The 24,042-nt window shown below is 38.7% G+C and overlaps 1 protein-coding gene and 1 long non-coding RNA gene across 2 annotated transcripts in view; one reads left to right on the forward strand and one right to left on the reverse strand.

Annotated features, from left to right (window-relative positions):
- LOC101092505 overlaps positions 1 to 24,042 on the forward strand; it is a 31,602-nt gene that overhangs the window by 5,859 nt on the left and 1,701 nt on the right. The window contains exons 3-5 of the mRNA XM_045052203.1: positions 11,214 to 11,277; positions 18,328 to 18,657; positions 22,625 to 22,672. Of these exons, the coding sequence (XP_044908138.1) occupies positions 11,214 to 11,277; positions 18,328 to 18,657; positions 22,625 to 22,672 (442 nt within the window). The remainder of the gene's footprint in view (positions 1 to 11,213; positions 11,278 to 18,327; positions 18,658 to 22,624; positions 22,673 to 24,042) is intronic.
- LOC123383837 lies at positions 18,341 to 22,340 on the reverse strand. The gene is made up of 3 exons (XR_006594108.1): positions 22,011 to 22,340; positions 19,768 to 19,877; positions 18,341 to 18,460 (listed from the first exon to the last, which is right to left on the reverse strand). It is a non-coding gene; the product is annotated as an uncharacterized LOC123383837 (long non-coding RNA).

Below are 24,042 nucleotides of genomic sequence, written 5' to 3' on the forward strand. Positions count from 1 at the left end.
TGTTCATCCAAACCAAAAACAAAGAATTAATTAGTTTATGTGTACAGAGTTGAATGTGTACTCATTCTCTCAAGAAGCTCAGTTCCGGAGCACCTGGGTGGCTCAGTCGGTTAAGCCTCCGACTTCAGCTCAGGTCACGATCTCACAGTCCGTGAGTTCGAGCCCCACATCAGGCTCTGTGCTAACAGCTCAGAGCCTGGAGTCTGCTTCAGATTCTGTGTCTCCCTCTCTCTCTGCCTCTCCCCTGCTCATGCTCTGTCTCTCTCTGTCTCAAAAATAAATAAAAAAATTTTTAAAAATTCAAAAAATAAAAATAAAAATAAAAAAGAAGCTCAGTTCCATATGAAAATGAAGAAATACAGTGTGATATTTTGATATAAGTATACTAATAGCTAATGTTAATTGAGCATTCCTTATGTACTACGTGCTGTGTTAAGTACTTCATATACTTTTTGTTATGTAATTCTAATAACAACATTGTGAGATAACTATTAATTATTATCGTCTCAATTTTATAGATATTTTAGAAATTTGATACTTTGATAAATTAAGTTCCCTGATAATAAGGAGCAAGTTGGAATCTGAGTCCAGATCTGTCTGATTACAAAATCTGATGAGCAAAGCAAAGCAAAACAAAGAAAACATTTGAAGCAGGCATGTTGGACAGAAATAGAGAATTTAACCATCCTTTTAATGATTACGTTCTTTTTTTAAAAATATGAAGCATATTCCATCCCTGGGAGCCACACAGAGCTATTTAAATTGATCCCCGTGGTGTATATTTAGAGACAATCAGCAGAGAATTTTCTGCAGAGAATTTTATTATGCAGTCAATTTTTTTCTGACTTCTGGGTCCCCAGAATTTTTCTACGAGGAAAGATAGGCATAACAAAAGCTGTTTATTGAGCAAAGAAACATCAAGATGGTTTATATAGTAAGCTCTCAAATACATTAAAAAAACAAACACAAAGGAATTCTTCAAAGTTTCAACAGTGGATGTCCCGGGAAAGGTAGTTTTAATTCTCTTGGTACCTTTAGATATTTTGTACATTGTAACAAAAGTCTTTTTATTATGTATACATAACAGTCACTGTTGTATTGATTTTGTACATTTAATGATGAGATTGTTTATGTAACAATATAGAATACACCTGTATATATGACACACTTTATTTTTTAATTTATTTATTTTGAGAGAAACAGAGAGAGAGCAAGCACAAATGGGGAGGGGCAAGAGAGATTGAGAGAGAGAGAGAGAGAGAGAGAGAGAGAGAATCCAGAGCAGGCTCCACACTTTCAATGCAGAGCCCAGTGTGGGGCTGGAACCCACGAGCTGTGAAATCATGACCTGAGCCCAAACCAAAAGTCAGACCCTTAACCAACTGAGCCACCCAGGTGCCCCTATAAGACACACTTTAAATTGTTAATGAATTTTTAATTTTCTGTGTAATAATATTACTACTCTGTATCTCCTATAACACACACACACACACACACACACACACACACACACACACTAAAACACTAAAACACTAAAACACTAAAACACTAAAACACTACAATTAACCATAATGGTTGCCATGGAACAGGAAGCCAGCAAACTATATTCATACCCAGCAGTCCCTAGTTTTGTAATAAAGTTTTACTGAAACACAACCTTGTCCACATGTTCATAAATTGTCTATAGGGGCTTTTGCAATACATTGCAGATTGAGTAGTTGGCAACAGAGACTCAGAAACCCTAAAATGTTACCATTTGGCCCTCTGCAGAAAAAGTTTGTCAATCACCACTGTAGAATGATACACTGAGAGTGACATTTATTGTTATTATATGTTTCCCTATTTTTTAGTGTTTCTTCAATGTCCCTTCATTACATAGCCACCCTCCCCATCTATGAAGTTATTCTGAATAAATTGTATAACATATCTCTGATTCATTTTCCTTATTTTAAAATGGAAACATATTAACCTGAAGGAAGTCCTGAGAGAAGTAACGTCAATAATGCGTATAAAGTTCTCACTTCGCTTGGGGCATGCCTCATGCTCAATATATTGGGGCATTGCAGTGAGTATATGGGTTATTATTGCCTATTTGAAAATGAAATCATTTGGATGCGTTTTCTAACTTTTTGGTGCCCAACATTTGATTCATGGACCAGCAGCCTCCACTTCACCTAGGAGCTTGTTACAAATGCAGAAAATCAAACTTCAGCCAGGCCTCCTGAATGCCGATCTCGTTTCACAAGGTTCCTGCAGGATCTCTGTGTACTTCACAGTCGGAGAAGTCAGGATCTAAAAGTACAGGGTCATTTATGAGTAATACAAAAGGGTTGAAGCTGTATCAGCTTCTCATTACCCTCCCGGGGGTGTCCATGGTGGGCAAATGGTGAAGCATATCAGTGTTGCACTCAAAATATGAAACACTAGATGTCTACCAAAAATGGTGACTTTAAGGAATAAAGTTGAAAATCCTAACTTGGAAATGTTGAGAAACATAAAAGAGCAAAGAATTGCATATATGGTCAGCTCTCAGTTATGTGAATGTGTGTATATTAATAAAGGTAAATTTAAAAGTTTTAAGATGGTAAATTATCCATCAGTGATGGATAATTTTTATTTCTGTGCACTTTCGCTGATTTTTAAAATGTTAAAAATGATTTACTGGGGCGCCTGGGTGGCGCAGTCGGTTAAGCGTCCGACTTCAGCCAGGTCACGATCTCGCGGTCCGTGAGTTCCAGCCCCGTGTCAGGCTCTGGGCTGATGGCTCAGAGCCTGGAGCCTGTTTCCAATTCTGTGTCTCCCTCTCTCTCTGCCCCTCCCCCGTTCATGCTCTGTCTCTCTCTGTCCCAAAAATAAATAAACGTTGAAAAAAAAAATAAAAATAAATAAAAAAATAAAAATGATTTACTATAAATTTATTAAGAAAAATACACACTTTAAGATGTTAAAGTGTACACTGAATTATAAATTTCAGCTATAAAAATATTCATAAGATCATAATAAAGATAAATTGTATATACAAGTCTATATGTGAATGACCACATATATATATATGTGTGTGTGTGTGTGTGTGTACATATAATTTAAAATTATGTATGTGTATAAATTAGTTTTCTGTATATAATTATACAATTGTATGTGTATCTGTATATGGATACACTGTAGGAGTAAAACTATAAATTAATGGTCCACAGTGAAAACGGTGTTTGCCCAACAGTGCTATAATAATGAAAGACCTATATTGTCATCATTATATTTTGCCTTCTCCACAGAATTTTTTCACTGAGTTCCCAGTACGCATCTGGGCTCCCATAGGTACCAGCTTTGTGACTCTGGATACACGAGTTAACATCTGTTGGCTGCACTTTCCTCATCTGTACAACAGTGAATATAATAACATCTCAAAGGTCTAGACCTTTTAGATGAGAAAGTGAAATAATATATATAAGGCACGGCACCTAAAAGATAATAAATGCTAAAAAAAAATAGTAGTATCAATGTAGTTATCCCATACCAAAATTACTTCTAGAAGATCTAGGTATTGACATACTCATGAGAGAGGCTATGAGGTCTAGGCAGGCTTTAAGCATGACCCAGTCTACACTCTAGTCTATCTGGTGTTGTCCCAAACAAGTGAATGATAGGACATTGAAATTGGGATTTTCTGGCATTGCATCTGTACTGTGGGGGCCAAATTAAGCTTTTAAATGCATTCTACTGCTCATGCCTTTGGAATTATTGTGGCATCCAAACAATATCAATAGGGATCTCCGTATTGGATATAGTTATTGGAAATTGCTGCACAGTTTCACATCACTCCGCCCTGAAACCAGAAGGTGAAAGGTTTCATACTGAACACGAAAGGCATCTCTTCCTATGTACTGTATGCAACCCTGGGAGGGGCACAGGGTGTGCGAAGGAAATAAGGCAATCTCATCATCCCCAAACCAGCACACAATCAAGGCTGCCTCCCTTGATTTTCTGGGTACCCATAAAAACTACAGTGAGATACCATTTCTCACTCATGAGATTGGCAAGAGTTTAAAAGTTTGACAATACATTCTGTTGGTGAAGCAGTGGGAGAAAACGGGCAATCATACATTGGTGCAAAATACAATCATTTTGTGGGGAAATTTGGAAATATATAACAAAAGTTTCTATGCATTTATCTGTCAAGTAAAAACACTTTTTAGAAATATACTCTAAAGGCACAACTTTCAAAAATGTGAAAATACAAATGGGTAAAGTTATTCATTGTGTAACTGCAAAATGTTGGGAATGATATAAATATCCAAACATAGGGACAGTGGTGGAATAAATGATGGCACATACACCTAACGGAGGACTATACAAAATACAATAGAAGGTGAGATGAATAATCAATTGTAATTCATATCCTGGCAATTCACATTTGGAAACAGAAATTTACAAAATAGTATCATTTACAATACCAACAAAAACAATGTCAAAAAACCTCTATAATACATAGAAGTAAATTTGAGCAAAAACAGATTTGTATGCTAAAAACAATAAAACTTTTTTAAAAAAATTTAATGTTTATTTTTGAGAGAGAGAGAGTGTGTGTGAGCAGGGGAGGAACAGAGAGAGAGGGAGACACAGAATCCAAAGCAGGCTCCAGGCTCTGAGCTGTCAGCACAGAGCCTGACTTGGGGCCGGAACCCACAAACCATGAGGTCATGACCGAGGCTAAGTCGGACGCTTAACCAACTGAGCCACCCAGGTGCCCCTGAAAACAATAAAACTTTAATGACAGAAATCAGAGAAGAAGTAAATAAATAAAGAGATGTACCATGTTCATAGATTGGAAGACTCAATATAGTTAAGATGGCAAACATTCTCTGAACTGATAAATAGATTTAATGTAACCCCAACCAAAATCCCAGGAAAACTTTTCATAGAAATCAATAAACTGGTTGCAAAATTTCTATGGGATTACAGAAAACATAGCATTGGCAAAATTGTTTTGAAAAGAGTTTAAACACTTACTATTAGCTACAATGGTCAAGATAAAGGGGTTTGGGTGAAATCATACCCACATAGGTAAGAGGAACAGAATCCAGAAATAGGGCAACACCGAAGTGCTTACGTAACTCCTAACAAAGATGGACAAAATCCATGGGAAATCCAATGGACAAAGAATACAGTTTTCTACAACTGATTATGAAACAATTGTTCATCTATGTAAAAATAAATAAATAAATAAACCTCAATCCATACCAAACATTATATATACAAATTAACTAAAAATGAATTCTAGGGGCCCCTGGGTGGCTCAATTGGTTAAGTGTCTGACTCTTGATTGCAGCTCAGGTCATGATTTTGCAACTTGTGACTTTGAGCCCTGTGTCCAACTCCATGCCAAGTGTAGAGCCAGCTTGGGATCCTCTCTCTCTCTTTCTCTCTCTCCCTCTCTCTCTCTCTCTGCCCCCCCCCACCGCTTATGCTGTCTCTGTCTCTCAAAATAAACCAATAAACATTAAAAAACTGGATTCTAGGCCTAACTGTAAAAACTATAACAATAACATTTCTTGATGAAAATATAGGAGACAATCTTTGTAACCTTGGGTTGGGGAAAGATTCCTCATATGGGACACAAAAAGCAAGAAGCATAAAAGAAATATTTAATAAATTGCACTTCCTCAATATTAGCATTTCTGTTCTATTCAAGACTGAAATGGAAAGAAAATAGAACATTTCAAAAAAATGGAAAGAAAAGCCACAGCTTAAAAGAAAATATTCTCAAAATACATGTAGAGAAAAGACTGATGTCCAGAATACAGAGAGAAGTCTCAAGACTCACTAATACTAAAAGAAATTCAGTTAAAAATTGGAAAGAGATATAATGGTAATTGGGCAGAACTCAACTGAAATTTACTTCTCTTCTTCTGATAGAAGAATTTTAATGTAAATAACAATTTACATTAAAGAAACAAACCAAAAAAAAAGGAAGAAAAAGGACCCACATGTGCTCAGAGATACAGAGAGCTGGAAATGTCACAGCGCCCATCTTACAGAAACACTCAAAAAGCAGAACAGGGGGCTTGGATGGTTCGTTCTGACTCTGGATTTTGGCTCAGGTCATGATCTTGCAGTTGGCGAGGTCAAGCTCCACATCGGGCTCTGTGCTGACAGTGCAGAGTCTGCTTGGGATTCTCTCTCTCTCCCTCTTTCTGTCCCTCCATGCCACCCTCAAAATAAATAAATAAACATTAAAAAAATCGGGACAAACTGAGATTTAATACTTTGTTTGAATCCATCAGAGAACTGAGGTTGTAGGTAAGTGACTTACACAAAAACTGGAGGCAGACAGGCACTTTCAGGGAGACATAGGATGTGAGCATTTCTCACCTTGGATAGAGGTTGTCAAACATACTTACTTAGAAAATATCAGACAGTATAGACTAGCGGGGGGGGGGGGTGAACCCTTGGAACCATAAACAGAGGGTTTTCCATCACCTTTTAAGCTTCTTCTGGAGGAATCCCATAAAATTCTTGCAGGGAAGACCAGGGACAACCCAGACAAAGCTCCCCCTTTGGTGCTACAGGAGGGGAACAGCAACTACTGCTGAAATCCACCCAGACCCCATCCAGCCCGTTACCCCTGGAGACAAGAGGTGACTTCATCGGCAGGGGAGGTGCCGGTGGAATCTGCTGCGGTTGAGAGAAAGCAAAGCAGGCAACCACCAAAACTTTTTCCAGAACATCTCCCCTATGTCCCAAGGTAACAAGAGGTCATCTGCAGAAGGATAGGCATCAAACCCACGACCTGAAGTAGGTGGGTACTTCCTGCCCTGGGAGGAGAGGAACAAGGATTGAAAATGTTCCATCTCTGAAGAAGAGGCAGGAATATCTGTGAAGACTGTGACATTAAGACCCAGTTTCATTGTATCCGCTTCAAAATGAGACTTACTAAAAATACCAGAGAATGTCTCCCTTTGTGACCTTTCACCTCCAAGGTAGCAAACTTTGAGTGAAAGTAACAGTAGAATAGAGCTAAGAGAACTTTGAGAGACAGAATTTCTCTGGGGATCAGAACAAAGGGAAGACTCAAAGACAAGTGAAGAGACAAAGTACAATTAGAGAATTTTTAAGTGTCTGGACTCTGACAATAACACATTTCAACCCGATAACTTAGCAACAACCAGCTCCAAACCCAGTCTACGTCCTGAATAGTTAACAGAAAGCCCCACACTAAAGGCCAAAGTGGAAAGGTGTGCTCACTTTCAAGCACAAAATATATTTACCTCCGTATCTATTCTACCACACAACATGGCCAGCTTCCAGACAAACACTCAGACTCTTGACTCAGCAAGTCAAGAAGAAACACAGTGTGAGGACACAGACCAGTCACCAGAACCAGACTGAGACATGACAGAGTTGTTGGAACCATCAGGGTACTTAAAATAATTTTGATGAACACTTTAAAGGATCTAATCTAATAGAAAAAGTAAACAAGATGCAAGATCAGACAAATCATTTCATTAGAGAGATGGAAAGAATCAAAGGAAATGCAAGAAATAAAAAACATCGTAACAGACATGAAGAATGCCCTGAAAGGCTCATCAGTGGATTTAAGAGATATAAGGCAAGAATTAGTTAACATGAAGATAGGCCATTAGAAATCACCCAAACTGCAATGGAAGGATGAGAGAGAGAGAGAGAGAGAGAGAGAGAGAGAGAGAGAGAGAGAAGGAGAGAGAGAGAGAGAGAGAGAGAGAGAGAGAGAAGGAGAGAGAGAGAGAGAGAGAGAGAGAGAGAGAGAGAGAGAATATGACAGAGGCAGAGAAAGAAAGCAGATAATTCATAAGTCATAGAAGAAGAGAACTGTAAGAATTACCCCCCACCTCCCACTCTCTAATTTGAACTGGTGAAGGACGATAATTTTTTAACAAGAAAATGGCTTCTTTATACTAATATCATTGGATGGTAACAAATGCACAGTAATGAGAAAACTCTGCTGATAAAATAGGTTAGTAGTCTTATTTTGCAGGATGATTTGGGGTAAATGCTGTGGGTCCCTTTCTCTGCCATCTATGGTTCCTCACTGTGTCCTCAGAGCGCCCCTTCCTCTTACCACATCAGCCCTCACATGTGCTCTGTGATCAGCCCAGTACTCAACCACTTCTCCTGACACCATCCTCAAGTGGAGACATTTTTATAACACAAGTCATACCATCTATTACCAAGAAAAAAGGAAACACAACATTTTTGAATGCCAAATAAAAATGGGTCTTAAGGAAGAATGTATAATAATAATACACTGGTACCAACAAAAGCCAGACTAACCTCTAAAATGCATTGTGTATTTCCTCAAGTGAAAATGTGGTCCACGAACAAGGTGTAGTGAGGAAAAATATGAAGCCAGGAAACGACAGAGGGATTTGCCAAGCGAGCCTGAGGATACACCGAGTTAATGAGGCAGGTGCTGGGCTGTATGACTGCACCTGCTGGGATCCACTGTATGGAAATGTGCCACTGACACTGAACAGAAGCCCTCCCACTACGCCACACCCCCAAAAACATATACCCACGCCTTTCTGCCTCTCAGAGGGACCTGGCTACCATCTATACAAGACTTTTCTCCTGCATCTGTGTCCTCAGCAAGGTTTTACGTTAGAGCCTAAGAACTCAATCTGTGATGATCTTTCAGTTAGGTCACTTTATCATCTATTTACTCTCTGGGGCCCAGGCTGGCTTTTGTTCGTGTCCTGATCTTCCACTTCTCTTTTGATAAGAAGCTTTCTGGGAAGGGAGCCATATCAATGTGCAAAATGGTTTGCTGACTTTGAATGGATGGATGGATGGATGGATGGATGGATGGATGGATAGATGGATGGATGAATGATGGAAACCACAAGACCTTTGGAGTGATGCAAACCTGGGTTTGAATTCCTGCTCAGCCATTTAACTGACAGCACGATCCAGGAACATTACTAAATATTTCTCATAGGGTTGCTGGGGACCGAAGGAGGTTCCACACAGGACAGTTCAAGCACAAGGTCAACACACCACAGTGTCCTTTCCCATTACAACTGAACTGCTTCCCTGAGCCATCTCAGCTAATACAGGAGCTCAGGGACTCATTAAAAGTCACATCTGACATTGGCCTTCAAACAACAGTAAATTTTTCTTTATTTTGAAAAGCTAAGAATTTTGAATAGGATAAGAGTTGAGTGTCATAAACCAAAGGATATTTTTCTTCCAAGATTTTTTTTTCATTCACAGCAGAGGACAGTAATGTCATAACACCTAAAGCAGTAACTATAATAATAGTTCAATTTCACCAAGCTTTGGGAACTTTCTATAAACTAATGACCTATAAAATGTAGATACTTCTGCATAATATTTTCCGGTTATTATCTCATTTCTTATTACATAGTAGTAAGAGTTTTCTTCCAATTCTCATGATAGCTATATAGCTCCCACACTCACAAAATTTGGTGAAAAATCTGTAACTCAGAGATGAAAAAGAGCTTAAGGGTACATGTGTTTGAAGCAAAACCTAAACGAAAAATGTGAAGGCATTTACCCCAAAGGGAAGATAATATTGAATTATTATTACACAGATGTCTTGGTGAGGTCTTCTGGGATCTCATATTTCTTTATACAGGAACATAATAAAATAACACTGACATAGGTCTTACTGAGAAAGTATGCCATTGGTTCTAAAGTAAATCTTCCTCTCCTTCCTTGCCTCTGAAAAAATGAGGGCTGCCACTGATTCCCCAGTCCTGATTCATGTCCCCCACTTAGAGTCCATTCTGACTAGTTACTGGCAATGCCAACCCCATGGATTTGTGTGTCTTTGGCTTGGGCTTGTAGGTTGACTGTCTTTTCACTGTTTTTATGTCCACTTTCAACTTGTTCAAGTGCTTCTGATTTCACTCCCATGCTTTCCAAATGGAGACACCAAAATAAACATCCCTCAGGATCGACTCTCCTTTACCTAACAGAAAGAACAGTTTATATACATTGTAAGCAGTCTGGGTTACTCTCTCGAAGACCATCGTCCACCAGTAACAACCAAAAGAAGCAGAGGCTCTGAAACGAATCCTGTATGGCTCAACCAATATTACCATTTCTGGCTTGTACACAGATGGGAAAGACAACAGAGTCTTTTACCTGATAATCAGTAAGGTCCTCCAGTCTGATGAAGATACCTGCTAGTGTACCTGCTGGGATCTCACAATGTCATAGAGTCAGAAGGACTTGTAAGAAAACCTTCTTTATTACTAACCCTCAACTCCTTTCTCACTTGAGCAACCACAGCAGGCCCTTTCCTGCTCTTAATCACAGGTTTATGAGCTGTTGGAAGAGGAAGGGCCTGTTGGACACACATAGCCCAGTGCCCACACAACAAGCGGAGACATGGGAACCCAGAGATGGCAAATGACTTGTCCAAAGCTAGTTAACCACAGAGATAGGGCTACATGTGCATTTCCAAAGACCACAGAATAACTTCCGAGAGGCTTCTTTTTTTCAACATATCAGAGAACTGGATTTTGTTTTCAAATTATGGTTTAAATAGGAATCTAGTATTTCATAGAAGATGGACTTCTACAATTTTCTTCTTTTATTCCAGGAAAAAATGTCCTAACAAATTATTTTCTCATTTTTGCACTGTGTGGTAGAGAATCATGTTGTCAAATGGTAAAAGTAGCTGATTTTAAAATGGAGAACACTGTTCACACTTCTCGAGTATATTTCTGTTGGTATGTTTGTATTTCTGGTTACTGAAGACTTTCCTCTTTCAGAAACACAATCCCAGATTGCTAACGGAGCAGGCTTGGTGTTTGTGAGAACAGAAGGGTTTTTTGCCTTTGATGAGATCTCTAAGCAGTTTCACACACTCGAACACCTGGAAATCAAAACATCTTAATTCTCTGAACACTTTTCCTGGTAATTTAGATAACTGGTTGGTTGCCTAGTTACTTCCAATCTCTCTTTTTTACTGGTGCTTTCATTGTTTCCATTTTCTATCAGCACTTTCAGTAATTACTGGCTCCTTGGAAAACAGACATTTTTGTCAACTAATCTGAGGAAAATTTATAAAATGTCAGACGCCATGAAGCCTATATTCAAGGACTTCCAAGGGAACACAGAAGATCAAGTTGCCAGGACCAGGTTTCTACTTGCCAGTCATGCCATGAGGCTCAGGACAAGGCTGACATTTTTGTAGAAGCTCTAACCAGTGTGATGAATCAGGCTGGATCATGGTATTTGCAGAAGGAACTAAGGTCATAGTAACTCCCCCGGGTAAGTAACTTTGTTCTGCTTTGATCGTGTGAATAAAAAAACTGATATATGTTTTTTAGAAAAAAACAATTTAGGATCAGAGCAGTTTATGGGCAGCAATTTCGCAGCTACAGCCACTCTACATGGAAATAAAACTACTTTGCAAACGTTTATTTACTTCTCTGCTTGCAAGTGGAGCGAACTTCTACTTTTAGAAAAATATACACACAAAAATAGACTCAGTCTTGAAATTAAAATGATTTTTAGGACTGTGTCTATAAACCATTGGTGTGAGTTAATGGTTCAAGCTGCTTTTTTTGTAGATGGTCTCTGAAGAGACAGACACTTTGATTAAGTTCCTTTTAGTATGAATAGTGCTCCGTTCTTAATGACTAGTGCTTCTTTCTCTAATAACCTGCCAAATTCTGTAACTGCTTTTGCTTTCAGCTTTTAGCAGTTGAAAAATAATTTACTCTTACAGTAAATGACTACAAAATGTCAATAATCCCATTAATTCTTACTACTCTAGCTTCTTAGAGGGCAGCCTGAGACTAGTCGAAATTTGTGCTATTGTGAGTCTCGTGATATTGCCTAGCGACAGTCCAGTTTAATGGATTTTGTGAGCTCAATAAACCATTTCAACTCCAAAGTCCATAGAAAAAGTCTGTCTGCCTGGGTTTACGTTTTCATTTGTTCATTTATTATCTCAGGAAACACTTATTGAACACAGTTTCAGTGTTGGATGCTAGAGATAAAGAGTAAAAAAGACACGGCCCCAACACTCAAAAAGCTTTTGGTCTACAGGACAAGCATTCTAGATCGTGGCTTCTTCAGGCCACAATCCCTTTTCGGCATGTAGCTGTAAGACAGAGAAAGTCTTGGATTCATGAGCTCTCTTTATTAATTTGTATAATACCTATTGCTTATAAAATCTAGATGTTTTGTTTGGTGGAAAATTTTGATAAAATGGCCTGAAACCACCCCCCCCCTTGAAGAGAATAATAATATTAGCTAAGTTTCACTGAGGGCCAGATACCATACTGACTAGTTTCAGCGCCTTATCTCATTCATTCCTCAACAGCCCTATACAGAAAATCCTCGTATTCCAAGTTCACAGATGTGGAAAGTGGGGTCTGGAGAAGTTCAGTCATTTGCCTTAACTCACATGGCCAGTTACTATGTCAAAAAAGTGGGATCCAACAGAGACCTGTCCATCCCAGAATGCATGGTGTAGGCCATGATGTGATACTAGAAACATTTAGCCATGTTTTTATATGTCGATATTTACTCATGTGCAGTCTGACCTTTAAAATAGACTCTTTAGGGACGCCTGGGTGGCTCAGTCGGTTGAGCGTCTGACTTCGGCTCAGGTCATGATCTCGCAGTCTGTGAGTTGGAGACCCGCGTTGGGCTCTGTGCTGACAGCTCAGAGCCTGGGGCCTGCTTCCAATTCTGTGTCTCCCTCGCTCTCTGCCCCACCCCCGCTCATGCTATCTCTCTCTCTGTCAAAAAATAAATAAACATTAAAAAAAAATTTTTTTTAAATAAAATAGACTCTTTAGTTGAATGCTTAATTAGTAATAGCTCATAATTTATACTGCTCCTCATACAGAAAACAATGCTTCTGCTTCCAATCATGGCATTAAAATGGCCTCTCCTCCCCCCAAAATATCCAGTAAGTCATGCTGAATACGCATTCATTAGATTTTCAAAATGTGATTCTTAGGGTATTGCTATAAAATGACAAGTCCTTTCCACACCATCGCATTCAGTCTTCTTTCCGCATCGGCATCAAGTGCGCCGGAAACACTGACTTGGGCAGGACAGCTGGAGCAGGTGACCTACAAGCAGGACTTGGTCGCATGACCCACAGCTGCCTTTCTGTTCAGGCCGGGGCAGCGGCAGAAAGACCAGACCAGACAGGATCCTCTGATGAGCACCTCAGCATTTGATTTGATTTGATTTGATTTGATTTAAAAAAATTTGTAATGTTATTTATTTTTGAGAGAGAGAGAGTAAGCATGAGTAGGGGAGGGGCAGAGAGAGGAGGAGACACAGAATCCGAAGCAGGCTCCAGGCTCTGAGCTGTCAGCACAGAGCCCGACGTGGGGCTTGAACCCACAAACTGTGAGATTGCAACCTGAGCTAAAGTCGGACGTTTAACCGACTGGGCCACTCTGGCACCCCACGAGCATCTCAGGATTTTAAATCAATGCCTGGAAACTGTTGGGGTAATTTCATGTTCAAACAGGCAGTCTTTCAGGAATGAATAGATTAAGAGATTATTATTAATATTTCAGACTGTAACTACTCATCTGGTCTACCATCAGTGGGGCTTGGATTCTGGAAAGAATTTATCTACAGTCAAACAAGATAGCGACCCCTCAATACCTAGAAATAAGAAAAAAACATGTAAAAATATTGAAGATTCATTTATTAAATACTTTTTTGTTCCTCTTCAAAAACAAAATAAATAATAACTGCAAATTATACTCTAATAAAAGAAGCGATATTGCACGACAAAGTCTTTTAAGGGAAGAGATTTCTAAGGGTCAAGAAAATGTCGAGAGAAGGTAAAACCATATTCTCCAATGCGTGTGAGCGAGATGGAAAGACACAACCCAGCTGCCCAGGCAGAGAGAGGTCAGTTCATCCATTCTTGACTAAGTTCATCTCTGATGTGATGTTGCTTGAGGTTCATCTTTGTGTAATGTTAGCAGGACCTACTTTTTATATGTTTATATAAATATTGAAAAAATGTGGGCACAATTTTAAAAGGTGGCACAAAGGGAGGTTTCTGTACAAGCTTTTCAGACAGTGGGAGTGGTATGATGGGTATGGCTGGTATAGCTGGGGCAACAAAGTGTTCGGTCCTGGCACACTGCTCAGGGTCACAGGTAAATATTCTTTCATTCTTCCATATACCGTAGGGAGGGGAGGCAGGCGATGCAGGGGCGGCAGGCTAGGTGCTGGTGCCGGCTCAGATTTCTAGGATTCGGTCCCAGTTTGGTCACAAATGGCAGCAGGATCCTTGGAGAGGTAGGTGACTGTGTCCCAGTCCTTGGGGGTAGTTGCCGCCTGAGCTCCTGAAGGACATTGACAAGGAGCTATCTTGCGACAGCAACTGGGGGTTTCTAAGGGATGGAGATCTTAGGGCCATTTGGGTTTTCTGTGTTGAAAGTTTTGTAAAGAAGTTTATCTTATTCATTTAAATCCAAAAATAACTAATGGAAAAGAATGAACACGGGGTGCCTGGGTGGCTCAGTCAGTTAAGTGTCTGACTTCCACTCAGGTCATGATTTCACAGTTCGTGGGTTCAAGCCCCCCATCGGGCTCTGTGCTGACAGCTTGGGGCCTGGAGCCTGCTTCGGATTCTGTGTCTCCCTCTCTCTCTCTGTCCCTCCCCCACTCGTGCTCTGGCTCTGTCTCTCAAAAATAAATAAATGGCACAAAAAAGGATGAATCAAAAAAATTGCTAAACTTGTGTTTTGTCAAAGGATAATTAATATCAAATATTGAAATATTTACCTGTGTAAACATATTCAAAAATGTGATAAGCTAGGCTTTTTCCCCTAAATGCAGTATTAAATTTGTTCATTCTTCATTAGCCTTAGAAATGAAATTTTGCCTGAGGGGGGAGAATTTCTCACAGGGATGGCTAGGGTACTAGGTGAGTCAAATAAAAATTTTTAAGAATTTTCTCAAAGGTGGTAAAACATTGAAAAAAATGAAAGATGATATATTGTGTTTTCCTTAATGGCTGTGATCATAGGCACAAATGAACTCATAAGCTGAAAAGCAAGCTTCTGGTCCTTTTTCCAATTGACTACGTAATCAATGTAAATTCTTACAATCTAATTAAATAATGGTGACCTAGATATAATTCATGGAGTCCTGAAAGATGTCTTTTAGGAGAATGTGGTACACAAAATATAGACTGTGGATCTGGATCTATCACTTTCTGGATAACCATCCTTTAGTGATTAAATTTTGATTCAGTCATTATTGCTTTCTTAAAATTATAAAAATAATAAATGATTATCATGGAAAAAATTGGAAAATAGAAAAATAAAGAAAAAAATTAAAAATTTTCAGAGACACTTATTGCTGTTAATATTTGCCATCTTTCCTTCCATTCATTCTATCAATGTAACAACCATCTCAAGAGGATGTTACAAAGACTAAATGAAATTAAATATGGAAATAGCTACTATAAAAATTAGGTTGTCAGAGATAAAGAATGACAATTTCAAGAATTCAAATTACCACCCACTGGAGTTTTTTAATGAAATCAGGAGTACAGAAAAATATGTTAATTACCATCTAGTCTACATGTCATTTTAGAACAAATGGTCGAATTTATGAAATACTTCCAACTCCTAAGACTCATTGTCACCTGCTTGTAAAAATGATGAGACTGTAATAAGCCTCACTTTAAAGACTGCTAGCCTGAATAAAAGGTGATCTCTCATTTTTCAGTGGAAATATCCAGACATAGAGAAATAGGGAGGAAGTTTCAGAACTTAAATATATAAACTTACAGTGATATAGATAAAAAGTCAAGTATTCATTTGTATATTTAATATCTTAATTGAATTATACCTACAAAGTTAAAAATGATATCAGTACAGCATCACTTCAGAAATATTGCTTTTTCTGCCCTCACATTTCATTACAAATTTTGTTCAGACTTTTCATATGCATCTAAAACATCCACTTTAGAGCAAATTCCTGAGTTGTCTCCGGGTCCGAGTTTCTGTTTGGGCATCCCGTTATGATGCTGTCACTGGATCTTTTATCTGAAGAGAAAATTACTCACTTACAAAATTTTTTAAAAAAAACATTTTTTTCATTCACTTCACTATTCTATACTTGTGCGATGTAAGCGTAAAGTGCAGCACTTTTCGTCCCAAGTAATATTTGCCAAATCCATGTTACCAGCGCTACCTCTGAAACTAGCATTGGGTTTATTTCAGGTTGATATCTTGTCCAAGCAGTATTGTTTGATCAAAGCAGAGCAGTAGAAGAGCTTACTCTAACTGAGGACGTTGCCCAAGGACATAAGGCAACCTGAGGGATTGTGTTGGGAAGTAAACCTCACCTTAGGCTCTAGCATTTTAATGCGTTTGAATGGTGCATGTTTAGCATCTGTGTGGCAGAGTGGGATTTGCAAACATCTTGTCTGATGTTTCAAGTCATCTTCAGTTAGACTTGAAAAACTATCAACCTCGGGGCGTGTGGGTGGCTCAGCAGGTTGGCCATCCGACTCTTGGTTTCAGCTCAGGTCATAATCTCATGGTTTGTGGGCTCAAGCCCCGCTTTGGGCTCTGTGCTGACAGCTCAGAGCCTGGAGCCTGCTTCGGATTCTGTGTCTCCCTCTCTCTCTGCCCCTCCCATGCTCATGCTCTGTCTCTCTCTGTCTCTCAGTAATAAACGTTAAAAAGAAATTTTTAAAATAAAAATTAAAAAAAAGGAAAAGAGACAAGAGTTAGAAACAGTATGTTACCATCCAGAAACTTCTCAAGTTCATCATTTGATTTTAAAGTTGTATACTATCAGGAATCAGAAGTATTCCTATTTAAAAAAAATACACAAATTTTCTAAGATGAAAATTAGATTCCTTAATATATTGACTACAGGCTAAAATTAGGTAAATGTCATGTACAACTGAAAAATTAATCTTGTCTATCTAGCTTGTTTTTTAAATTAAAAGCAGAGTATATGGCTGGAGAAATATACAGTATCTTATTGTTATAATGAATAAAAAACTATTTGTACTACAAGCAAGATGTATAAACTTAAAATAAGCACATTATGCCCTAATTCTACCTGCAGCATGAATAAAAACTCATCCTTTGCTTGCTGACTTAGTATAAAAATCAGGAGCTTTGTTACACAGGTAGAAATTTTCAAAAAATTTTTTTCCTAAAAAAAAAATAAAATTGAGTATTAACAGTACCCCCCCCAAAATAATTTTTTTACTTGTACTTCTCAAATGAGAAATCTGACTGCTTTTTTCTTAAGAAATTGTCCATTGGACTGTTAAACTAACTCCAAACTAGCCCAAAGAGAATATCAGTAAAGCACTTGCATTTCAGTTGGAAATCAATTTTGAAAGGATTCTAACATTTATCATTTCAATCATTAATAGTAAATGTGTGATCAACTAACATACCAACATATGCCCCTGAAAACTATGATGTTTTGTTATGTATTCTGCCATTATGTCTACAGGAAACTCTGGAACCCTAACTGTTAACACTACACTACTTACATAAAACTTTATTCAGCAGCTGACATCACCAATTATTGTGGCATTGTAAACAGTTCAGCAGCTTTCTAGGAAGATTATGCTTTGAGTGGAGACTCTGAGAGTCAAAATACGATGTCTTCCTAGTCACACTTGAACTTCAAATGAAATTCCAATAGAAAATGTGCTTTTAGTGACCATTTTCCACAGCAAAACCAAATTCTGGTAAGTGTGTTATTCCATGAAGCTAATATAAAGGCATTTCTGAAAATAATCAGAGTTTTTTAATAGCAGTTTTGTATATGTTGCCACGTTGCTTCTAAATTCAAGGCACTGTAAGTAATTTGGAGGTGCAGCTTTAAACATTGTCCTACTCAAAAAACTGCGTGATTCAGGTGGGATAGTGAGTTGTTCTATAAAACCAGAAGTCAAGGAGGAGGATTCCACTACTTTAGAAGTGGGCATGGGATCCATATTTGAAGCTAAGAGTTCAACTTGATAGATTGTCAAGTATGTGTGGAAGTAGATTCCCATTCAAAAAGTGACTATGTGTACGGTTTCAAAAAATCTCATGTTTATCCACACTGTACCACTTACTTATTAGCTCTGACTTTGGGAAAGTTACATGACCTCTTGTACCTGTTTTCCCATGGAAACTAAGAAAGTGAGCAACTCATAACCACTGTGGATGAAAGACCATGGTAAGCAGGAATACTATGGCAACTTTCTTTCATTTCACTCTGTGCTAGGTGGTTCCAAACCACACAATGTTTGTGTTTCTCTAATAATGTTTTTAACTGTTATTCCATTTCCCCCCACAGATAGAAGCCTTGATGCAGACACTTCCCCCAAGCCCACACTCTTTCTTCCTTCGATGGCTGAAATAAAATTCGATAGGACTGGAACGTATCTTTGTCTTCTTGAGAATTTCTTCCCTGATGTTGTCAAGATAGACTGGAAAGAAAAGAACAGCAAAAGAATTCTGATATCCCAGCAGGGAAACACCATGAAGACGAAGGACACATACATGAAATACACCTGGTTGACGCGCACTAAAAAGTCAATAAATAAAGAACACAAATGTATCTTCACACACGAGACTAATAAAGGAGCGGTTGATCATGAGATTGCTTTTCACTCAATGAAAAAAGGTATGTGCATATCTAATCTAATCTAAGTATAATATAATGTAGTATAATAATATAATATAATATAATATAATATAATATAATATAATATATAACCTTCCAGTAGCCTACCTTTTCTGTCAAATATTAATGAAAAGAAACAAATATAAATCTTTCTTAAATGTTGTTACCTAATGGTAGCATAAATGTCCTGCTATTTCTCCATAGAACTAAAATACTATGGGTTTTGGAACATAAAAAGAAAAAGAAAAATTCATTTAGCCTTTTCACCTCAGTTTCATCAACCAAAATATTAAGGTTACAGTGATGTTTTTAGCATCATTGTTTGGGTTAAATGAAACAGTACATGTAAAGGCACCTAGCAACCTCACACACAATAAATGTTCAAGAGAGTCCATTTCTAAGGATCTTACTTGATCAGAAAATAAGAACAATTACACATCTTTCAATAATGTTCTACCCAGCCAAGTCCCTCTCATTTCAATCTTGCTGTACTCAAAGTATAACCCATAAACAACGAGCTGTATGTGACAAAATGCTGTTCATTTGAAGAGCCAGAGCACAGCTCAACAACAAAAAAAAAGTATAATTTGGTTGCTGAGGTCTTGGTATGGTCTTGGGTTTTTTAGATTTGAATTTTACATACCACTCTAAGGTGAAATTTGGTACGTAAAGACTGTGTGAGGCTAATGTATACAAACATTCTTCCATTCTACATAATGGATGTATTTCTACCCCTGGGAAATGCTGCCCAGCAAACACTGCAGAACGAGTGTGTGCCAGGCCTGGAAAGGATGCAGGATGGACCACTGTCCCCAGGAGGATCACTACAGTAGAGTGAATACACGTTTCCTAGTCACTCACGGTCACTTGTGATTCAGCCATGGTGTCCCGTAGGATCACCATTGGTACAAATGCTGATCATTTTTCGATAGCGTGGGCACCCGGCTGTGATCCAATAACCTCTAGACTCAGAAGTCAAGTCCTGAGCCTTGACATAACAGACCAAGGCCCCAGAGGGCCCACTGGACAGAACCAGTTTGTACCTTTCCCTGTGGTTACCAAGCCCTTTGGAAGCAGGGGGAATACGCACGTAACTAAATGTGCAAAGACCTTTGCTGTGTACCGCTTGAAATTGTTGAAATGAATCTTTATCTTCTTGGATCCTCAGTGTTTCCAATGATCAAATTAGGGTTGAACATTTATCTCTGCTTTCTCCCTGGCTGTGATGAAGAAGAAATACAATCATGTCAGTGAAAATGCTTGCTTTTGAAAATATAACATGAATGCATTTACTCATGTGCTTCTTGTATTTATGTGCATCCTCTCCTAAAACTAACTGAGGTAAGAGTGCAAACAGCCCCAATTTTTAAAAATTTCTACAGCTAAGAAACAGAGAGGAGGCAAATGAGCAAAGCACAAGTTTAATGTAGCCCTTGGGCTAATGTCTTTAGGTATTGATTTTTATAGTGATCAAAGTAAAAACACAGTAAGTTTCATGGTGATGATTACTGGAAAGAGGGAAGTTCTAATTTATGATGTGTTTTCCCTGAGAATTAATTTCTGAAAGGAATGTCTCCCCAGGTCTTCTCATAGCAACAAAGCTAACAAAGGCATTTCTGATACCATTCTACAACAAATTTCTATTGCTATAGGTTTGCTGCTTGTTGTTTTTATTTTTGATGAAAGCTAAAAATATATAGGACAAAAAATCCATGCTTTTGAAGAGATAAAACTAATCTGGTCCAAGTTTTCAATCAACTTGCATGGAGAAAGAGAACCTAGGGTACATACACAGATTTTAATTTGAAAAATTGCTACCTTACTGCTTTTACCTCAATCAATGCATGGTGATAAGAGATTCTTATTTCTCTTTTAATGAGTAAAGGCTCCATATAAAATAGAAAGGGACTTTTAAGACACTTTAAAAGTAGCTCTTAAGGAGGGGTGCCTGGGTGGCTCACTCGGTTGAGCATCCAACTATGGCTCAGGTCATGATCTTGCAGTTCGTGAGTTTGAGCCCCATGTCGGCTCTGTGCTGACAGCTCAGAGCCTGGATCCTGCTTCAGATTATGTGTCCCCCTCCATCTCTGCCTCACCCCTGCTTGTGCTCTGTCTCTGTCTTTCAAAAATGAATAAACATTGAAAAAATTTTTAATTAGTTCTTAAGGATATTTTAACATCTAAATACGATTACACAAACATTTTTATTTTGGGGGTTTACTCCAAAGACTGCACCTCAAACCCATTTTTTAAGCACACCCCAAAACAGGATTGTGTGGAGTGTGTAAAATTGCATCCCAGAACCATGTGTGTATGGACAAGGACACATCGAGTGGAAAAAGGATAAACAAAAACAACCTTGTAACTCTCTCTTCCTGCATCCCATGGTCAATGACCTTTTTAAATTTTTTTTAATGTTTATTTATTTTTGAGAGACAGAGAGACATAGAGTGTGAGTGGGGGAGGGCAGAGAGACAGGGAAACACAGAATCTGCAGCAGGCTCCAGGCTCTGAGCGGTCAGCACAGAGCCCGATTCAGTGATCTTTTTAAAGGAATTTTGTCTTATTATGTATGTTGGGCTTTTTTTTTTTTTAAACATTGTAGAGAAATACAACCTCAGATTTTATATATTCAGAAAACTATAATTATTACTCAGTGTATCTTTCTGTCCCCGGAAAGAATGCACTGAAATGCTGAGCTTCTGTTATAAAAAGGGTCACTCGCAAGAACGATTAAGGTACTAGAAGAGATGATGTCTGAGAGTCCACAGTGCTGGAGGTATGTTCGATTTCTGTGGATTGTGTCCCAAGGTACTTCCCACTTGCTCTAGCTCATCTAAGCTCCCATAATTGTCATGTGAGTGCTGGCTCAGCCAATTTCTGGTACGAGTCTGGTAAAGTGAGACTCTCTAAACCGTATTTCCTTGTGTGTAACATGGAGCCCTCCAGATTCAACTCACATCAGTGTGACTGAGGGATCAGGTGAGACAATGCAAGTGAACCTTTCACACAGTGCCTGGCACGGTCAGGTCATAATCACTCGATAGGTATTGGCTTTCATTAGCATTGCTCTCACGTCCTTAAACAGCTCCACTCCAGAAAACATGCGCAGGAGTTGGGGTTACTGGGGAGTGCAGGGTTTGAAAGGTAGGGCTGCTTTTCTTTGCTTCTACGGGAGAATTATGTAAACCAAACTTCTCCCAACATGTAAGATTCTGCTGTGGATTCCACGGTTGGAAGAATTATTTTGGTAGTATCCCTTCATGTCAGCAGTGGGTGCTGAGGACTGTATAGCAATCACTTTTTCTATTTTTTTATTATTTTAATTCAACAAGTATTTACAGAACACTTACTTTGAGGCAGGCACTGTGCTAGGAGCTATGAGCACAGGAAGAAAACAAGATAGTCTTAGACATTACCCGCTAGTTGTGAGAAAAAAAGAAAAAAAATGCATCATTCATGAACTTCAACGTCTTCATGTGCAGAAACACAATCTATGAATCGATCTACTGAATTATATAAAATCAGGTCAACCATTTCTGGAATTGTGGGGCTCATATTTGTAATGGCTCTATCTGGATTGACAGATTCTGCCTTCTTCCCTCCCTCTTTCCCCTCCTCCATTCTTTCCTTCCTATCTTCCTTCCTTCCTCTTTCTCTTTTTTCCCTTCCATCCTTCTTCTCTCTCCCTTTCTCTCTCTCCCTTTCTTTCTTCCTTCCTTCCCTTCTCTCCCTTTCTTTCTTTCTTTCTTTCTTTCTTTCTTTCTTTTCTTTCTTTCTTTCTTTCTTTTCTTTCTGCCTCTCTCTTTTCCTTCCTCCCTCCCTCCCTGTCTCCTTCCTTCCTTCCTTCTTCCTTTTCTCTTTCCTTTTCTTTTTCTTTCTTTCTTTTTCTTTTCAGCCCCAACACAGACACATATCAAATAATGAATATGAACAATTGAATAATACTTGTTCTTATATCTTGTAGAGCTCGCTGTCATTGATTCTATCGAAGCTTCTCTGAAAGATGAAAATGGTAAGGCTTTGTATCTTTGCCTTTATCATATGTTATAGCATTTTTCCTCCTGATCAGGTTTACTTTTGAACTTCCCCGGCTTCAGATAGAAGCCTCATAATGGCAGGATCTTGCAAAATGGACTGAGTGATACTTTAAGTCAGTCCTTCATTTCCCAGGGATCAACTTCACACAATAAATGCTAGTTTGGGAATGAGAGGACTTTATAGTCTTAGGGGTGCAGTGAGGGGCTCTGAAGTCTTTCCTCAATGGACTTCATTCGCTTCTGTGGCCTTTATTTTTACTGAGGAAAACACAGTATCGAGTTGCTTCTACATTTTTTTAAGTCTGTGTTCTTGCTCATATTTAGTAACATGAACCGACACTGAGAGGTTCTTGTACAGAAGGCGTTGTGTTACTGTGAGTGCATTTTGTTTATTTCTCTTAATACTCACTATGGAGGATTTTATTCCCATTTTACACAAGAGGGCAGTGATCAAAAATTAATTAAATGCCTTGCACCATGCCACACAGTGAGATCTGAGGCTTCAACACAGAGGGTTTAAAAGTTCATATACTTAGGGCATCTGCGTGGCTCAGTTGGTTAAGTGTCTGACTTAGGCTCAGGTCATGATCTCTTGGTTCACGAGTTTGAGCCCCTCATCAGGCTCACTACTGTCAGTGTGGAGTCCACTTCAGATCCTCTGTCCCCCTCTCTCTCTGCCCGTTCCTCACTCATGCGCTCGCTCTCTCTCTTTCTCTCAAAAATCAAGTGGGGGAGAAAAGAGTTCATATACTTACTCAGTTTTCTATTCTTCCTCTAAGATGTCATCATAGTGCAAGAAACTCCAAAGCCAAGGTCCTGAGACAGGTGCACACATGGGGTGTGGGTGTGGGTGCAGGGCTTCAAGTGCCACAAACTGGACTTTTAACCTCAGCCTTTTAATTATTAGTTGCATGAATATGGGTACATTACTTACATTATCTGAGCCAACCAGGAATAACATGAATAACACCTCCCTCAGTTGTTGAAGACGTAAGGTCACATATGTGGAATGCCTAGCATAGGGTATTTAATTTAGCTGACACATTAGAAGTACTAGTTTCTGTCCCTTTCTCCCCACATCTGTGCAAGAAAGTGACGAGGAGCATTGGTTCTACCCCTGTTGATCTGCCCTCCATATCCAATACCAAGGACCTTAGCTAACATATTACCTGACCAAAGGCAAGAAGTTATGAGTACCTCACCTCTCAACGTCCCTTTTCATACCAAGTACTAATAATTCTGGAGTTCTGATTCTCTGGAGATAAAGCCTGTACAAGAAGTTTCCACAGGAAGAGACCCTGCCTTCCGGTTCATTGAGTAGTCAGTTGGTCCCACAACCATTGTC

Source organism: Felis catus, chromosome A2, assembly GCF_018350175.1.
Source record: "Felis catus isolate Fca126 chromosome A2, F.catus_Fca126_mat1.0, whole genome shotgun sequence".
Lineage (NCBI taxonomy): Eukaryota > Metazoa > Chordata > Mammalia > Carnivora > Felidae > Felis > Felis catus.